Source organism: Polypterus senegalus, chromosome 17 (genome assembly GCF_016835505.1).
Source record: "Polypterus senegalus isolate Bchr_013 chromosome 17, ASM1683550v1, whole genome shotgun sequence".
In the NCBI taxonomy this organism is placed as follows: Eukaryota; Metazoa; Chordata; class Cladistia; order Polypteriformes; family Polypteridae; genus Polypterus; species Polypterus senegalus.
Window position 1 is genome coordinate 26,628,156 of NC_053170.1, and position 21,244 is coordinate 26,649,399.

A 21,244-nucleotide genomic window follows, 5' to 3' on the forward strand; every position below is an offset into this window, starting at 1 on the left:
ATTTCATAAATACGTACATAAACTATATACATACATGCTATACATACAGTACATATATACATACATATACATACACATATGCAGTACATACAGTGTCTACACATACACACACATTGTCATACAAACAGTATCTTAACAGTGTACTGCATATATCAGAACTGTTATTCAAGATATTATGAAGTGGTGGTGGAGAGGAATGTTACATACAATGCTCACTTATATTCCAACAGAATGCAAGTTAAGTAACACTTTCCATTAACTATTAATTTAGCACAGGCCTGTATGCTACATGACTTAAAAAAGCAAACACATAATGTGAGTGATTAGTAAGTATAAAGTTCACAAGCAACAGGGAACAAAATTTAAAGTAGAAGAAGTGTAGCATTATATAGTCAGTCCCAAGATTAGATGAAAATCGAGAAGTACAAGAAAGTCGAAGCTGTTGACAGTCACTTAGATCTGTACAGCTGCAGGTACCCAAGAAGACAGCACAGGGCTAGGACATCTACTTGTAAGCAGTCTAAGGACTCTTTGTAAATAAATACATCTTCAAGAGGTGCTTGATTGAGTAATTTCAATATGTAAAGGAAAATCATTCCACAATGAACTTTGCATTGGTTTCGGAAAGTATTCAGACCCCTTCACTTTCTGCACACTTTATTGTGTTGTAGATTTCATTCTGAATGGATAAATATACCATTTTTGCCCACTGATCTAACCCATAATAAATCTATAAACAAAATAATGTTTTCAGAAAGGCTTGTAAATTAAAAAAAAAAAACATGAAATTTCTCACTTATGTATTTGGATCCTCTACCGTGCAACTCCAAATTGTGCTCACACCTGAATCCGCTGTACATATGTCAGATTATAAAGGCAAAACTGCAAAAACTTGTATTCCTTATTCCTGTAATCAGTTAACTCACCTACACAATATATTTATATTTCAATGTTTAAATGCACTAATATTTTCCATATGAAATGATGGCAATTTATTTCATTCTACACTCAGCATTTCTCCTTCCGAAACATTTAAACAATATTCCTGCCCTTTGATTCTAATACTGTAATTCAACTTCCAGATATTTTCACTTGATTTTACCACTCTCGAGGATATTCGTAGAATCAGTTTTACATTATCCATTCTGTAAATTTCTTCTACTTAACAAATAATACAAAGTCAAACATAAGTCCATATTTTCTATCATGTCCAAAAAGTAAGAAACATCCATCCATCCATTATCCAACCTGCTATATCCTAACTACAGGGTCATGGGGGTCTGCTGGAGCCAATCCCAGCCAACACAGGGCACAAGGCAGGAAACAAACATGCACTGTTTTAAAAAAAATTTTCATCAGAGATTTTAGCCCTAGAAATGTAACGATCTTAGAAGTATGGCATCTTAGAATAAACAATGCAATACAAAGTTTTTGGAAATGTGGCTATTACTAATAGGCTTAAAGATTTTCATAATCAAATTTTTTCTTCATAGTTATTATAAAAAAACAACAAATTTTAAAAACTGATGACATTCTGTTATTAATGCTTTTCAATAGCTTTTGCAATGCAAAGAAAAAGAAGGCTTTGTTTGCCTTGAAATGTTTGCATGTTTTCTAAGTAAATCTCACTTAAGAAATGGACATTTGATTCTAAAATATTGAAGTAGTGTGAAATTTGGCATTTCAGTTTGATATACAGTAGGCTCCTTCTGTCATTTTTATGTGTTGGCTTCTTAAAATGAATGTTTCCACTGTGATAGGTTTAGAACTAGGTTATCAATAGAGGTTTACTTTTCCATATATAAATTGAGATAATACTATTTTGTGACAAATTATGATGATTTTGATAAAATAAGATTACATATCCATACCACCATTAAAACTGTCCAGTCAAAATAACTGCAAGCTGGAACATGTATGGAGAATACTTAAGTATACAAAATGTAATGTATTAGGTAATGATTGAACATTATTTTTCTTAGAGGCTAAAGGCAATTCACAAAAATATTTATTCATCCATCTGTTTTGTGAACCTGCTTATCTAGGCTAGGGCCATTAAGAATGAGAGATCAATGTTCACATATAATCTTCCTCTAAAATTAAGATTAATGCTCTGTAGAGTTACGCACAGCACATTAAAAATACAAGAGGTCTGAAATTATCATAAAACCCATCAAAAGGAAGAAAAACAACAAATAGTAAAGTAACCAAGAAATTATACATACTTTATCAGCTGGAGTCAGCTTTGTCCATGGTTTATCTGCTCTGCGATCATAATCTTGTGCAGATGTAACCTCCACGTACTCATGGAAGCGCAAGATCTTCCGTGCCTGCAATTCTGCTACGGTGGGTCTCTGACTAAGCTGAAAAGAAAAGTAGTAAAAGCATTGAGAAAATGTTAGAAATGTTAAAATACCACATAGACTCAACTATATGTTTATCAGATATTAAGAAAATTGTTTGGATTTGGGGTATAATTCTGAGCCACAATCAATGAAAGAATTTGTCCGACAGCTTGAGACTGTGGCACAAGACTAGCTTTGCTGGCCACCAAAGGTCTTATGGAGATGCATTAACTGCATCCAAAGAATGTATATTTCGTTAAATTCCTGGCTGTTACTCTCACTTATTTTTTTCTGTCTAAAGTTCTTGGGTCTGTTGTGGCTTCTTAAGGCACCAGTAACTTAACGTCTAATAACCTTTTGGATCCTTTTCAGTCAGTTTTCAGTGCAATGGGTTTCTTAAGACTTTGTGCATTATATATGCTTCCCCTTGACCATAATATTGATAGCTGGCTGTTAAAAAAGAAATACCTGTCATTCAGTCTAGCTGGTGATACTATAATACCTTTGTCTCCTGCAAACAATCTTGGTATAATTTTTGATTATTCACTTATTCAACTCACATAAAAAAGTTCTACCTCTGCAACACATCACTTTTTCCACATGTTCTTTTTTTCTGATACAGAGAAGTGATGCTTTCATCACATCCTGCATGGAGATCTGTAACTCTCTCCTAATGTACTATCCTTGATTCAGATGGTTCAAAACTTTTCACAAGCATCACCATTCAGACCTTCAACACAAAATACCTGCTCTATTCAGTCTTCCCTGACTGTGCCTTGTAAGACAGAATATGAAATCCTGGTTCTAAACTAAAAAGCTTTAAATGACCTTGCACCAGATTACACTAACCTGCTACAGCACTACAATCCTGTTTGTCTCAATAAAGTATTCCAGCCTGCTGACTCAATTCAATGTATTCAAAATCAACTTAAAACACATTTGTTCAGAAAAACATTTAACCTATGGCGACATTCTTTCTCATTCTCTCATTTCAAGGGCTTATGACAGTATGTAGAATCTAAAACTATGTCATTTGTTTATTGTCTTACAAAATTATGCAGCTTATTCCTGCTAATTGTTTTCGGTTCTATCTTAGAATTGTGTTTATCATGCACTTTTCTTTTACTAGGTGCTTAATGTTTTGACACTGGTTTCATGTGTTTTTATTGTGCTTTTTCTGTTCCTATTGTACAATTTTACATTTTTATGAAGCACTTTGGGTATAGAAAAAGGTGCTATATAAAACATGTGATCATTATTTCTTGACATAGTATAGTAAATAATACTATATTGCTAGGCTTCCTGTATTTCTCCCCACCTAACCATGTTCAAGTCCATTATATGGTCTAAACCTATATAAGTAGCATTTCACACAAAGGTGGATACAAACTTAATACAACAAGCAAGAATATTACAGAACACATTCAAAGTTTACACAGATACACATGTAGGGCCAGTCTGGAGTCCCAAATTTAAGAGGAGAACACACACAGACCTAGGAAGAACATGTAAACATGTATGGGGGAATTAACCCAAGTCAATTGCGTTTTAGTATTTTCTGATATACTGAAAGACTCTACAGATTGTTGTAATTTGGGGAAAAATCCTAAGGTCTAAATACAAAAAACACAGCAGCACGATAAAACAATAATCAGTAATTCTAACCTTCCGGGTCAGTCTTCTCTTGATTTCTCGTTTCTCTGCTTGTCTGTCAGCTTCATTTCTTTCTGAGGCAGAAAATACCCATTAAACATCAAATACAAATTGTTCAAAGATCTCATAACAAAATCACTATCACACAACAACAAACATAACAAAGGCACATGTGACTATAACAAAACAAAAATACAATAGGTCTGGAGGCATTTGAGACAGATAAATGTTTGCTTTTGGTGCAGAAACTGGAAAAAATATATACTTACAGCTTGATTTTTGGTTTTGATAAAATAAATTAACATGAAGGTTTAGCATGGGCTACAAGCAAAATGGAAGAAATATTGTATAATGCATAGATACACTGAAACCCATTTACTTATTAAAATCCACCCATCCATCTATCTATCGAGGTAAGGTAGTTACTACTCACTAATAACTAAGAAAAAAGGCACAAATTAATGGACGCTCATCACTTCTGCACTATTTTTGAAATTTGGAACTTGACATAAAAATCCTTTTATCTGCTTCTGTAAACCACACACAACATTCATTTTCTAAATATTAATTCTAGCTCTGTCACATGGCAGTCTTTTAAAAAGAACAGATCATCATGTGACATTTATTGGTTGTGCACATGTACTTTTACTGATTAGATGTCTGGTTAATATCTTTTCAAGCATCAGCATTTGTCAATGTGGAGTCATTTCCAGTATTTGTTATTACCATTTTACTTATATAAAATTATCCATCCATCCATCCATTATCCAACCCGCTATAGCCTAACTACAGGGTCACGTGGTTAAGTAAGGCTTTATCATTACTAATATTTTGGCAGAATTTTTTTTTTTTTTATGAAAAAAAAATTTTTAAATTAATTTTATTAAGTGCTAATTTCTTCAACACATATATTGTACAGTACGGCTCAAAACTGGGCATGACTCTATTGTGTCCATTGGATTCATCAATCACTGTGCTCTCATTTTACAATTTAAGCAATAATGAAAAATTATTCCACAGCTTCTTTCTACTGTGTGGGAAACACATGTTTTAAGCATGCTACATTCCTGTAAGTTGTACTGACCAGCACTGCAAGCCACCAGTTATTTGTTGTGTTGCAGTGCAAATCAAGACCAGCAAAGAAGGTTACCAAAAAAAAACATAAATGGAAAAGCTTATTGAAGTGTTGCAATAATCTAATGTAATGCTACATAGAAAAAATATCAAGATGGCAACTGGCAAAACATTAAATATATCTTGTTCTTGTATTTTGAAATAAAATGTAAAGTTGCAAATTAATTATGATATCTGTTATGTGTAATGGAAACTGTAAGCTGAATCAAGTTTATGGGAAAGTTTTAATGTCAGTTTACCTACTCCCAAATGTCATGGAAAAAGACAATTTCCTCTCTGGAATTAACAAAGTATATAAAAACAAAAACACCTATCTGTCTGTGAAGCATTTTGTTTGAGTCATTAAAAGAATGGAACTTCAAAATAAAATAGTATCTTACGCTGCAAAATGTTGCGTTGCTCCAATTCTTCAGCTGTTGGTCTCTGACTAAGCCTCCTAAAATACAAAAGATCAAATTATACACCTGCAGAAATTAAGTGAAATGTGCAAATCTTAAGGTTACTTCAAAATTGTATATATAGATTGTAAATGCAGACAGCAATAAATAAATCTTAGCAAAAAACTACTGCATAATAGACATGACTAGTAACCTAAATGCAACTTACTGAGCACGAAAAAATGAAGTTTTTGTTGCTTGCTTAAGTGTTAGAATTATTTAGATAGAGGAATGATGTTTAGTGGTATAAATCAGGTATCAGTGCACCAGTGTCAACAGTTCTCATGAAAAAGTCAAATTCTAGAGAAAATGGTTATAGAGACTGCATAAAGAGAAAGGGTAATTGTGAACTTCTAATGATTGATATGTGAACACAGATTTTTGAAAAATGATCATGCTCATCTTTGTTCAGAATTTGTATATAACTGTTGTTGGTACAACAGTGATGGTTTTGGATTAATGGTTATGCTCTCTAAGTTAAAGAGTAAAGGAGACAAAGATATTCTATGTAAAGACTTTTATATACACCTTAAATGTTCTTTTGGGAATTTGGGCTCTCATTTATTTTACTGATATTGTATGACATTTCTCAGACTATGTTGTCTTAAGAATCTCTTCATAATTTAATTGATATATGTAGGTTAGTGGCATACCATTACCTGATTTTAATGGAATACTCTACCTAAAAATAAACATTCTTTATATGCGACTTAACCCATTTAGTTTGAAGTGGAGGCTGAGGAATTTTTCAATGTAATGTTTTCGTGGGAATTGGAGAAAACAGTTCATTACAAAATGGAACGCAATGCAACCACTGCAAATGATGTGAAAAATGTCCATAAAAAAAATTTCCCTCCTAACTTGGGCCACAAAATCCACATGTCTGTTATCTATTTAGATGCTCAAAACATGCAATGTGTGCATTTTGTGCTAAAATATTATACTTCCAGAAAACTCAGCATACAAGAAAGAACAAGACAGACACAATCCTATAATACTGTGCATTTGAACAAAGACAGGACTCTTAACCAGTAAATAAAGGGGAGAGGTAGGTATTTAGTTGAAACACACATAGGCTCCCATTGAATCTGCATCTTCATTATGTACTTTCTCCAAGAAAACATGAGCTTGAAAAAAATTCTTGGCCAATACTACATACTACATGGTGTTAGTAACATATTAAAAAACATTTTTGGGTGGAGTACTCCTTTAATTTAGTACTTTTTAAATAGAGGCTAGGTGTCCTTTGTAAGTAAAGGTGAAGTGTTTCAGAATAGTGTTTCAGAACAAATTATGACATTCTAGAATTGCAAACGCACTTGGGTTACATTTTTTTATATAAAAACCACTGATATAAATCAGTCAGCTAAACAATTATATTGTAATCACTGGTTGATTGTTTAGTGCAACTTTTAACTGTTCCCTCTAAAAGCTACTATCTGGTGATGATGCACATTAGAACACAAGCCCTTAATGTGTAATGTTGATTGGGAGATTAATATGTACACAATATGCATATTAAAATGTAAAGCATTTTTAGACTGTGCTACTGTGAAACAGCCTATTGTTGACTGTTGATTGTTGAACTAAGTGGCTATTCACATTTGAAAACCTTTCTACTTTTCTAATACTTGTAGTGTGACTAAACGAACAGTTAGTCCTTATGAGACAGTGAGAGATAAGGTGTGCAAAGTTTGGTATTTTTGAAGACAAGGCTGTTATTCCACAATTGCAGTGTCTTATCATTTGCCGAGCTCACTTATTTTGAAGGTAATATTGCACATTGTAATCTTAAAAAAATCTCCTAAAGAAGCTTACAATTGCAGCCAATATGGCACATAAAACAAAACCTTAAACTTACTGATCACTTCGACTTTAAAGCAGATAATGTTCAAGCATATTAATTCATGTCTTGAGATTGTACACATATGAAAATATTCTTATCCAAAGACTTTTCACAAAATATATATTTAAATTATATATTTTCCCAAGAATAAATGCCTGTGCTGAAGGGAGAGAGGTTGTAGTCAGACGTCCATGTTTTCTAGCTGTGGTACAGAAAGCCCCACTCTTCAGTGCAACACCACCATTTTTTTGACTAAGGAGTTTACATCCACTACCAATGATGTAGTGTGAAAGATCCTTTGGCCATTTTGTGAAAGGAAAATACGCAATCAAGGCTAGAAGGAATGAACAACTTTCATTACATTAAATCCATTTACTGATCTTGGTAATCTATTGCACAATTAACTGTCTTTTTCTTGCTGGTTTCACAATGCATATTCTAAAATTTTCCACTGCACTATTGTTAATTGAGTTACTGACATTCAGTCTATGCCACTATAACAGCTTCTAGCTGCAGCTATAGAGATTACTGGATCGGTTTCCTGGAAGTGTAGTGACATTATTCACTTACTTCATTTTCACTTTACAGATATCTGCTTTACACATTATTTTAGATATATCACTACCTTGTACTATAGAGCTATAGAAAATTTATTGTTATTTGTTGTACTCATCAAGTGTATATTTCTTTAAAAGTCCACCTACAGTAGCAGTTGTAAACAGCATACATAACTGATATACTTTCCTCATTAAAGTGTTAAAAAATCAATTCTGTATTTTTTTTGTCACAAAGCATTTTCCTGCTCAAACCCTTTGTCCCTTTGGAATTGTCATGTTTATCTCTTTTGGTTCACAGTCACACTGTTGTATTGGCCTTAAATATAAAGTAAGCTGTGTGGGGAGACACAGTATGCAATCAGCAAGAGACATTTATAGTATTTCCCAGATCTGTTCAGCTTTGTCACTTGGGTATCTTGTGCTTAACTGTCCTAAATATGTGCGTCTTGGGAACTGCAGGTCTGACATTGTGTTCAGTAATACAGGGGCGCCGCAGGGGACTGTACTTTCTCCGGTCCTGTTTAATCTATATACATCAGACTTCCAATATGACTCGGAGTCCTGCCACGTGCAAAAGTTCGCTGATGGCACTGCTATTGTGGGCTGCATCAGGTGTGGGCAGGAGGAGGAGTACAGAAAGTTAATCAAAGACTTTGTTAAATGGTGCGACTCAAACCACTTACACCTTAACACCAGCAAGACCAAGGAGCTGGTGGTGGATTTTAGGAGGCCTAGGCCCCTCATGGACCCTGTGATCATCAGAGGTGACTGTGTGCAGAGGGTGCAGACCTTTAAATATCTGGGAGTGCAGCTGGATGACAAATTGGACTGGACTGCCAATACTGATGCTCTATGTAAGAAAGGTCAGAGCAAACTATACTTTCTGAGAAGGTTGGCATCCTGCAACATCTGCAGTAAGATGCTGCAGATGTTCTACCAGACGGTTGTGGCGAGTGCCCTCTTCTACGCGGTGGTGTGCTGGGGTGGCAGCATAAAGATGAAAGACGCCTCACGCCTGGACAAACTTGTTAAGAAGGCAGGCTCTATTGTAGGATTAAAGTTGGACAGTTTAACATCTGTAGCAGAGAGACGGGCATTAAGCAAACTCCTGTCAATCATGAATAATCCACTGCATCCACTTAACAGTGTCATCTCCAGACAGAGGAGTAGCTTCAGTGACAGACTTTTGTCACTGTGTTGCTCCACTGACAGACTGAGGAGATCGTTCCTCCCCCACTGTAATACTACATTTTTCTTTATGTCACTGTATCTGGACAGTACTGTTATGAGTTTTATTCACATGTGCATGTTAACTGTGGCACACACGGGCTCAGCAGTTAGAATTGCTGACCAAGCATTGGATTAGATAGCCAAAGACAACTGGAGGCTTGTATAGTCAGCTTAAACACAGGTTAGGGTATTTCTGTCCTCTATCAGCACAAACCTTCTTTCCTTCTTGGGAGAATGAGAATCGACATGTAAGCACTATGATATTTCTGTATTTTGTGGGAGAGGAATTCAGCCCTTGTTTGGAGACGGAGAAGACCAGCAAATGAAGCAAGAACCATATAAAAGGTCTGGACAGTGGCCAGACCCTTCGAGGCTGTGCCGACACAAGGTGTTGGAAACCCTCCCAGCGTGGGGACGGAGAAAATGGCTGACTGTGTTGATCCAGATTCCCACCTGGATAAAAGTCTGTCCATATGCCTCCCCGTCTGTAACCGCGTAAAACGTCAGTAAATGTAAGCTAAAAGATATTTTGTCTCATGTGATTCTTGTACCGCCGTAATCACTATGGGAGGGATATCGCCTTTTCTGGTATATTATGATATTGTTTAATTATTTAATAAGCCACAATATTAAAAGAACACATTTCCAAGAGAGCTAATGCCTCTGCAGGAAACACCCACACTATGCGACTCTTCAATTCCACCCGGGGGAGTAAATGCCAACATTAATTTTATTTAAATTTTTTTCTTTTTTATTACTATTTAATTTAATATTGTTTCTTTGTATCAGTATACTGCTGCTGGATTATGTGAATTTCCCCTTGGGATTAATAAAGTATCTATCTATCTATCTAAATAATACATATTAAGATTTCTTTTAACACAAAAGAATTTTCAGAAACACATAGATTTTTATAAAATGTAACAGTGTCACTATGCTTACCTGGTGATCTAATTTCACTACAGATAAGGTACTATATTTTAGCTAGGTCTGATAGCTGAATGATTAAGTTCTTGCTTTGTAGTCAGGTTAGTTTTGCGGTTTTGTCACTTTAAATCAGGCACCGTGGCCTAGTGACAAAGGCTGCCAGTGCAATTCACTTTTCTAATTTGCTATGGAAAGCTGAGCAAGTCACTTAGTTTCTTGGGCTCCAACAGTAAGATATACTGTACATGTAAATAATTGTGCTGTAACTATATAATTAAGTAGTGTATGGGACAATTTTCATAATTGAAAGGTAATAAATAAAAATGTGATAGTATCGCTGAAAATAGCTGGGTTTGACAATTTGTGTTAATGTGACGAATTATATGCCCAACACAAATACAACAACAACAACAATAATACATTTTATTTATATAGGGCCTTTCCCATGATCAATGCAATTACAGAATATAAGAAAGAAGCATACATCTACTTGATTATAACTTTTTTACTTGATGATGTTCAATGTGCTCTAAATTGCTGACATTTGTCAATCATCATGGTTTAAAAAAACAGTCTTTCATCCTGGAAGCTGGTCAGGTGAAAATTACACAACTCTGAAAATTATTGAATTGAATGGTCTGGGTAATGTTTTAATGTCCTTCTTCCAGAACGGGAACTATGTGTTGCCACCTTTTCCCATGAAGGGCACTACATGTCGACTGGCAGATCTCTCATGCCTCAGTTTTAAAAGAACAACCTGGTCTCTCGTCTTCTGACAAAGGGCTGTGAATACCTTCTGTCGGCCAGGAGGTGCATCAGCTCTCCCATTACACTGATGTTCTGAAAGCTACTTCACTACAAGAAAGTGAATCTGGAGTAATGACTTGAAGCTTCACACATCACCCTTAAAGGCGTGGTATTGTAAAACTGTTAATCTACGGCAAAATATACCAGAACTCTAAGCAGCTAAAAGCAGTTGGCTCAGGACAAGCTTTCTCAGGTTTGTTACCGTTTAACAAGCTCATGATTAACTCTGTTAGGTAAACTTCCACCTTGTACAAACATTTAACTAATTTAGAGACAAAACGTTTTGAATTACAACACAGCAGGTTAGCCATCCCTCACTCATGGTTGTAAATTACAGCATGAACAGGTAGACTGTGATATTATGTTAAAGTTGAAACTAATGAAAAAGCTTATAAAAAAAATAATCAAAACAAATCCACAACCTCTAACCATGCAAAAAAAAAAAAAGACTTATCTTTGCTATAGGTTTGTCTGTGTTATCTGTTAAGTCATACACGAACGATAAAAATAGGAAATAATTACCCAATTACAGTAAACCATGTACAAGGGAGTGCAGAATTATTAGGCAAGTTGTATTTTTGAGGATTAACTTTAATATGGAACAAACACAGTGCTATCAGTCAATCCAAAATGTTAATAAACCTGAAACATGAATGTTTCACAACGGAAATGTGAGTGTGAACATCATCAGGGGAATACATATGTGCGCACAATTATTAGGCAACTATTAGTGTGCAGATTTATTATGCAACTAAAGGAAAAATGAAAATTTTCCCATCTCACTTGCTTATTTTCATCTGTTATAGTGAGAATAATAAACAAACACCTCAAAATTTACAAATAAACATCTCTGACATTTCAAAAAAAATAAATCAATCAATCAATGACCAATATAGCCACCCTTCTTTCCAATAACAGTCATAAGCCTTTCCATTCATGGAGTCTGTCAGTTTCTTGATCTGTTGACGATCAGCTTTTTGTGGAACAGTGACTACAGCCTCCCAGACACTCTTCAGAGAGGTGTATTGTTTTTCTCCCCCGTAAATCTAGCGTTTAAGAAGTGCCCACAAGTTCTCGATAGGGTTTAGGTCAGATGAGGAAGGGGCCATGTCATTATTCCTTCATCTTTAAGGCCTTTACTGGCTGGCCACGCAGTGGAGAACTTCGATGCAAGTGATGGAGCATTGGCCTGCATAAAAATCAAGGTCTTTTTCCTGTATCACTGTTTGAAGAAAGTGTCTTCGAAAAACTGGCAGTAGGTTTGGGAGTTGATTTTGAGTTCATCTTCAATGCAAAAAGGTCCAACTAGCTCATCTTTAAAAATACCAGCTCATACCAGTACCCCACCTCCAGGTTGGAGTGGAGCTCTGTGCCCATTACTGATCCACAGGTCCATCCATCTGGTCCATCAAGAGTCACTCTCATCTCATCGGTCCATAAAACCTTTGAAAAAAATCTGTCTTCAGATATTTCTTGGCCCAGTTTTGACGTTTCAACTTATGTTTCTTGTTCAGTGGTGGTTGGGTTTCAGCCCTCCTTACCTTGGCCATGTCTTTGAGCACTGAACACCTTGTACTTCTGGGCACTCCAGGTAGGTTGCAGCTCTGGAATATGAAAGTACTGGAGGATAATGGGTTCCTGGTAGCTTCACGTTTGATTCTTCTCAAATCTTTGGCAGCTAATTTGCGTCTTTTGTTCTCAACACGTTTCTTGCGACCCTGTTGACTATTTGCAACAAAATGTTTGATGGTTCTGTGATCACACACCAATATCTTAGCAATTCCAAAAGTGCTGCATCCCTCTGAAAGACTTTTTACAATTTTTGACTTTTCAGAGTCAGTTAAATCTCTTTTTTGGCACATTTTGCCTGAGGAAAACTAGCTGCCTAATAATTCTGCACACCTTGATATAGGGTGTTGATCTCCTTAGGCCACACCCTCCCTCATTACACAAATACACATCACCTGACGTGCTTAAATCCAATAAGCATTCAAGTTAATACAGCTTGGAGTTGGAATATACGCATTAAAATGATGATATGGTCAAAATACTCACTTGCCTAATAATTGTGCACACAGTGTATACCAATAAACCGTATTATTCTACATGTTTGGGTCTACGTGTTGAACCTGTGATAGACTGGTGCCTTGTTCAGGAATTGTTCCTGCCTTGTGTCCTACACCTGCTAGAGCAGACTTCAGCTTCCCCATGACCCTACTCAAGTTTTAGCAGGTTTGGAAAATGGATGCTTCTTAAAACAAGTGTGCTTCAGTTACTTTGGCATAGATCTGTGGTCTGCCAGGCATGTGCCTCTTATTTTTGTTGTGATGTTTCAATGTATTTGATAATCTATTTCATAATTATTTGTTTGTTCACATAGCTGTTCATACTGAATAGTGGTGGGCTTTAAGTGATGGTTAAGATTTAATGCATTGTAATTTTTTTTTGGAAATGTTGTACTGACTGTTTCTTTCATTGAATTAGGTTTTACATATTGTAATATAATCTTTAAGTAAAAAAAAAAAAATTACCCTTAACACCCATAAACCTATTGAACAGAATACATTTTTTGTACCGTGTAAGTGCTGTCCCAATCTGAGTGCGGAAAGCTTCCCACTCCTCCTTGGTCTGCCTGGGAACAACACTCATTTCCTCCACTTCCCGCTGTGATGGCTGGTTTAGCTTTAGTGCCAAGGTGTCTTTTCGCTTGACTTTATTGGCCAAAGAGCCTGCAGAAAGGGAAAATAAAGGAATTTAATTAAAAATAAACAAATGACAACCTAAGCCAACAATGGACATTACCCATATACAATGGCAAGTTTCACATCCCCCAAACCCTTGCTTTGATGATTGCGCTAGATTCACCACAAAGGAAAAAGCATTGATAATCAAGTGGACTTCCCAACCACACTTTAACAATCATGTTTGGTCACATTAAATTTATGTAGGGGAACCCCAAAAGGGGACACCCATGGATTGTGGACACACTGGCATGTCAAAAACTGGGCTGTGACACCACAAAGTATGGGAAACAATGTTCTAGATAATGCTGTTCACCAAAGGATACATTAACTGAAAGAACCAGCAATACTTTTGCTGCAACACCAAATACAAAATGTAAATGCTAAACCAGAAAAAATATATTTCAAATACACTTGAATCAAATATTACCCATAAAATGCATTATATTGATCTAATATATTCAATTTGGCACTTTGCTTATATTTTGATGTTGTATTATTTAACTAATTCCCATTTTCAAAATATGCAATTATTTATTAATCAAAGAATGACATACTGTTGCGGCTGGAGTCATCATCATCATCGTCATCATCATCATCTTTGTATGGAATTGGACCATCAGCATCAGAATCACTTTCCTCCTCCTCATCTTCCTCACTACTCCCTGGACCAATTGTTTCTGGGATTACAGTCACAGACAGGTGCGTTCCAATATAAACATGATGTCCACCTGGTTTAGGCGCTAACTTAATCTCCTCTTCCTCCTCTTCTTCTTCCTCATCCTCTTCATCATCAGGGCTTTTATATATATAAAAAAAAAAAAATAATAACAAAATAAGATGGAAACATTGACAAGTTAAAAAATTAAAGCATTGTCTGTTGTTAATGTTCACTATCTTTTCAAATGTTTAAATTGAATTAAACACAAACAATCCAAAACTGCAAGCAAAATCATGAAAGGACCTTCTTTATAGATTTTTTAAATTATGAAATACTTCACAAGTAATACACCTTGGAAAAAGCATTGCAATTAATCTGTATTTGATTATGTACTTAATGAAATGAATATATGCACAAGAATTTTAAGAACTCAACCAAATTATTTTATACACTAAAATACTAAGTGACAGACTAGGTAGCACATCAGGTTCTGGAAATCAAGTTCATTGCTGAATTCAAATGCAGTGAAAAAAAGTGGGAAATAAAATGCGAGTTCTGTTAAATTTGTGCTTAGTCCACTTACAAGGGGCTCAGTGTTTAATTGTTATAGTGATAAGCAGCAACTGTAGGAAATTGTGCTTTCAAATTTTTAAATTAATTTGTTAAACTAAAATAAAGGACACATATATACATATACACACACACATACATATACATACATACATCTATATACATCTATATATCTATATCTATATCTATATATATATATATATATATATATATATATATATGTGTGTGTGTGTATATATATATATATATATATGTATGTGTGTGTATATATATATGTACTAGCAGAATACCCGCGCTTCGCAGCGGAGAAGTAGTGTGTTAAAGAAGGTACGAAAAAGAAAAGGAAAAATTTTAAAAATAACGTAACATGGTTGTTAATGTAATTGTTTTGTCACTGTTATGAGTGTCGCTGTGATATATATATATATATATAGCAAAATACCCGCGCTTCACAGCGATGTCATGTGTTAAAGAAGTTATGAAAAAGAAAAGGAAACATTTTAAAAATAATGTAACATGATTGTCAAAGTAATTGTTTTGTGTATTTGGCAGCAGCACCACAAAGTTGTTTTCGCAGCTGCATCAGAAAATGTACCACGACGCCTGACACGCCTCCTTTTACTGTTTTCTCACAGCTTGGATTGCTGCTGTCATATATATATACACACACACACACATACATATATATATATACACATATATATCTTCATATCTACAGTACATATCTATATACATATCTACATATACATACACACATATATATATATATATATATATATATATATATATATATATATATATATATATATATATATGTACACATATATATACATACATACCTATCTACATCATATATACACACACATACACACATATATATAATTTGTGTGTGTGTATGTATGTTTGTATGTGTCTATATGTGTGTGTATAGGTTTGGTCACTGAGTGCAAGGGAAAAATAATAAATTATAGTCTATAAGTTATTAAACAGTAAAACATTAACGTTTTAAGAAGTACAGGTACATTGAAATTACATTTTCTATGTGAACGCTCAAATTTGTGCCTCTGGTAATGTGCCTTACCGCATTTAAAGAAAATTAGTTTTGTGTCCTCTGCAGTGTTAAGAGAGAAAGGCTTTGGTTTGGGATAAAAGGAAAAAAGGTGTAAAGAAAGGAAAGTTGCCTTTTTCTTTTATATAGTATAGAGAGATGTGTTCGCTGACGTATGATCGCCTTTTGGGGACAGTCGCGATGGGTCTTGTGTAGACTGGTGAGACGCCCCGCCATTAATCGGCTGTGATGGCACTGTCAGTCCTGCACTCGTGTGCGTGTCTTCATAATTCGAGGTGAGGACCTGATAATCGATACGTGCAAAAGAAAGTGTGAATCGCCTTAATATTATTTTGCCGTGGTGTAGAAAAGGGGTCCGTGTTTGCACTTGTCTGGGCTATAGCGCAGGGGAGGATGAAAAAATTAAAAGTGCTCACTTTGACTTAAGGCAGAAGCGCAGTCAGCGCCTCAAAGGCCGGCACAGCTATGCGCCGCTGGCTGCTCGACTTTTGCTGGGCAGGAGACCCCAGTTTGCAGACACGCTCATGATATCAAAAGTCTCAGCGCTTTGGAGGTCATTCATATATATATATATAGCAAAATACCAGCGCCTGCAGCGGAGAAGTAGTGTGTTAAAGAAGTAATGAAAAGAAAAGGAAACATTTTAATAATAACGTAACATGATTGACATTGTCATGAGTGTTGCTGTCATATATATGCCTGCCTAAATAAGTCACCCTCGCTTTGCTCTTACTTTTTACCGTTCATTTAATCATGGCTAGTGGCGGAAAAATTATAAAATGGAAGGAGGATGGCTTTACCAAAACAATTATTGATGGCGAATCGATTATTCATAAAGCTTGAATTGGTGATCTGTTTTTCTGTGTTAACGTCATATTTTTTCATACTTCTTCTCAAACTAAGGTGGTGCGAGGGTAAAATGAATCGGGATGCGCTTGATCAATGTAATCGTGTACCAGGAAATCATGCATTGACAAAAGCTCCCTTTGCTTGTAATGCAAAGTGTGATTAAATGCATTATTTTTAACGCTATGGAGCACATGCATCGAAGCTTCTCAGCTGTGCTTGTGCTAAGAAAAGGAAAGATTTTAAAAATAACGTAACACGATTGTCAATGTGACCTTTTGTAAGTAGTGCCTGGAGGATTCAGTGTGTAGAAACTCTAGAGACAGCGTGTGTATTAACTTGTCGATTTTTCTGTGAGTATTTGGTGGCAGTCTGAAGTTGCTTTGGAAGACAGCGTTAGCCGCAGAGCTCAGCTCAGAGCAAAATGAGGTGGGAGGGGAGATGATGACGTGACTCCCCCACCCGCCTTAACTGTCAATCCCCCACAAACACAGTCTCTCGGAATTTGCATAAGCACACCCCTTCACCTACAATTTTAACTTAGTTACAAAGTGATCAAAACTCTCGCTTATATCCTCGCCCTCTCATTAAACTTGTATCCCGCATTACCTGTGGGCATGTGAAACGCCGTAGCCTGTCTATGAACTTAATTTAAAGTTTAGGTTTACACCTTGCTTTCTTTCCGAGCTGGCAACACTCATGAATATGGTAGTATATGTCACTCGCTCACTTCTTATTGTTTCGCTGCCTTCTCAATTATAAAATGCATGTTTTCTTAAGCGCTTTTGGAGGTCTTCCTGGTTTTCTACGCACTGCGTTGACAGTCAGTTCACGTGATTACGTGGGAGGCGTGATGATGTCACACAACTCCGCCCCCCCACGTCATTCCAGCTCAACTCCATTACAGTTAATGGAGAAAAATACCTTCCAGTTATGACCATTAGGCGTAGAATTTCGAAATGAAACCAGCCCAACTTTTGTAAGTAAGCTGTAAGGAATGAGCCTGCCAAATTTCAGCCTTCTACCTACACGGGAAGTTGGAGAATTGTGATGAGTCAGTGAGTGAGTGAGTGAGTGAGTGAGTGAGGGCTTTGCCTTTTATTAGTATAGATATGTATATATATATCCCGATCTACATACTCGAATAATGGATACTTTATTCGCCATCAATGATTGTTTTGGTAAAGCCATACTCAGTGTATTCATTAGATGAACGGTAAAAAGTAAGAGCGAGGGGAGGATACAGGCTGTAGTGCGCGTCAACTCTATCTGAATATCATTTCAAGTTCTATTTAGTCCAAATTTGTCAAACTCAAGGGCCACGGGCCACATCCGGCCCGGCGTGTAATTATATCCGGCCCGAGATCATTTTATATACTGTATTATTGTTATTAATGGCCCAGGTATATGAAGCGCTGGTAACACAATAAACTACAGATCCCATAATGCAGCGCTTCAGCTGCCTTGCCGAACACTTACCACGTTAATCAAGTCTAGCTTATGATGCTGCAAGTTATTGCGAAGCTAGCTCACACGATGCTGGAGAGAAAAGTTCATTCTGAAAATAGAGCCTTTAAAAACGATGGGAGGCTGAGTATATGTTTACTGAACCCGTGTGTCTCATTTGTGGAGCTAATGTGGCTGTAATTACAGAATTTAATCTAAGACGGCACTATGACACAAAACATCAGGGTAACCTGAATGCAATGCAGAAGATACAGAAAGCAGAATAATTAAATAAGAACCTGACACTTCAGCGGACGTTTTTACCTGTGCACAATCACAAAGTGATTTCAAGTGAAGCTGCTTTTATGGGAGACACAAATGCACCAGTACACCTTGCCCCACTTTCCCTGTTGCCAAGTAATGTTAAACCAAGTCGTCACTACGGTGTTCCCAAATACGCACTTTGCTGATAAACTGAGCGCACTGAGTTTGCACGGCGCTTTGGTGACTTTGAAGAACAAAAAAAGTCCGTCTACATGCGGCTCGAACCTCGTGCATGTCTGGTAGCACATATCTGTGTGAGAAGCTCTTCTCAGTGATAAAGACTAACAAAACAGCACACAGGAGTCGCCTCACTGATGAGCACCTGCAATCCATCCTGAGAATCTCCACAACACAGAACCTCACACCAAACAGAAACGAATTTGTTGCCAAAAAAAGAGCGTCCAGCTCTAAAATGACATATGAGCAAAGACAACTGAATGATTTGATTTGTTATTGCTGAAAGGAACACATTTTATTTATATTTCCAGGTTTTGCTATGCAGCATGTTCATATTTGAATTTGTATAATTTTGACAGGATATATTTTTATGGAGAGCAAAATCTTTTGGGATATTTAAAATCTAAGTTTATTTTTATATAAAATTACATAAGAGTAAAGAAATTTGAATGTTTGTTCTTTTAATGTTTACTTTATTTCTAACTTGTATAATTTAGACAGAATTATATTTTATTTTTATTTATTATTAGATATATTTTTATTTTATATTTTTTTTATTTTATTTAAGTTGTTTAAGGTTTGAGTTGATTTATTCAGGAATAATATTCCTGTCTGTTTTTACCATTCCTACCAAAGATATTTCTGTCGACTAAATAAAAATTCCTTCTATTTAAAATTTAAATAGAACTTGAACAAATACTGATAGTTCATAATATCCACGCAGACTTGCACGTAAGAGCGGAGTTATCCATTTTAACAAGCAGCGTATTGCACTGATACTGAAATAGCTGTGTGTGTATATATGTAGATATGTATGTATATGTATATATATATGTGTGTGTGTATGTATATATATATATGTATTTGTGTGTATATGTATAGATATGTATATATATATGTTTATGTGTGTGTAATATGTGTGTATATATATGACAACAACACTCATCACTCACAACAGTGACAAAACAATTACATTGACAATCATGTTACGTTATTTTCAAAATGTTTCCTTTTCTTTTCATTGCTTCTTTAACACATTAACATTGGCTGGTATTATATATATATATATATATAGCTGGTATTTTATATATATATATATATATATATATATATATATATATATGTGTACCGTATATATATATATATACTGCTCAAAAGAATTAAAGGAACACTTTTAATCAGAGTATAGCATAAAGTCAATGAAACTTATGGGATATTAATCTGGTCAGTTAAGTAGCAGAGGGGGCTGTTAATCAGTTTCAGCTGCTGTGGTGTTAATGAAATTAACAACAGATGCACTAGAGGGGCAACCAATGAGATGATCCCCAAAACAGGAATGGTTTAACAGGTGGAGGCCACTGACATTTTTCCCTCCTCATCTTTTCTGACTGTTTCTTCACTAGTTTTGCATTTGGCTACAGTCAGTGTCACTACTGGTAGCATGAGGCGATACCTGGACCCTACAGAGGTTGCACAGGTAGTCCAACTTCTCCAGGATGGCACATCAATACGTGTCATTGCCAGAAGGTTTGCTGTGTCTCCCTGCACAGTCTCAAGGGCATGGAGGAGATTCTAGGAGACAAGCAGTTACTCTAGGAGAGCTGGAGAGGGCCATAGAAGGTCCATAACCCATCAGCAGGACCAGTATCTGCTCCTTTGGGCAAGGAGGAACAGGATGAGCACTGCTAGAGCCCTACAAAATGACCTCCAGCAGGCCACTGGTGTGAATGTCTCTGAACAAACAACCAGAAAGACTTCATGAGGGTGACCCAAGGGCCCCATGTCCTCTAATGGGCCCTGAGCTCACTGCCCAGCAGCATGCAGCTCGATTGGCATTCGCCACAGAATACCAGAATTGGCAGATGCACCACTGGTGCCCTGTGCTTTTTACAGATGAGAGCAGGTTCACCCTGAGCACGTGACAGAAGTGAAAGGGTCTGGAGAAGCCATGGAGAACATTATGCTGCCTGTAACAACATTCAGCATGAGCAGTTTGGTGGGTTAATGATTGTCTGGGGAGGCATATCCATGGAGGGTCACACAGACCGCTACAGGCTTGACAAAGGCACCTTGGCTGCCATTAGGTATCAGGATGAAATCCTTGGACCCATTGTCAGACCCTATGCTGGTACAGTGGCTCCTGGTGCACGACAATTCCTGGCCTCGTGTGGTGAGAGTAAGCAGGCAGTTCCTGGAGGATGAAGGAATTGATACCATTGACTGGCCACCACACTTTCCTGACCTAAATCCAATAGAACACCTCTGGGACATTATGTTTTGGTCCATCCAATGCCACCAGGTTGCAACTCAGACTGTCCAGGAGCTCAGTGATGCCCTGGTCCAGATCTGGGAGGAGATCCCCCACAACACCATCTGTCATCTCATTAGAAGCATGCACCGATGTTGTCAGGAATGTATACAAGAACACAGAGGCCATACAAAGTGCTGCATACAATTTTGAGTTGATGCAATTA

At 36.4% G+C, this 21,244-nt stretch overlaps 1 protein-coding gene across 1 annotated transcript in view; it reads right to left on the reverse strand.

The window, feature by feature from the left end:
- The window catches only part of phactr4b (phosphatase and actin regulator 4b), a 66,080-nt gene that overhangs the window by 2,603 nt on the left and 42,233 nt on the right, over positions 1 to 21,244 (reverse strand). Inside the window, 5 exon segments of the mRNA XM_039740355.1 lie at positions 2,226 to 2,363; positions 4,011 to 4,072; positions 5,513 to 5,568; positions 13,512 to 13,665; positions 14,235 to 14,476. Of these exon segments, the coding sequence (XP_039596289.1) occupies positions 2,226 to 2,363; positions 4,011 to 4,072; positions 5,513 to 5,568; positions 13,512 to 13,665; positions 14,235 to 14,476 (652 nt within the window).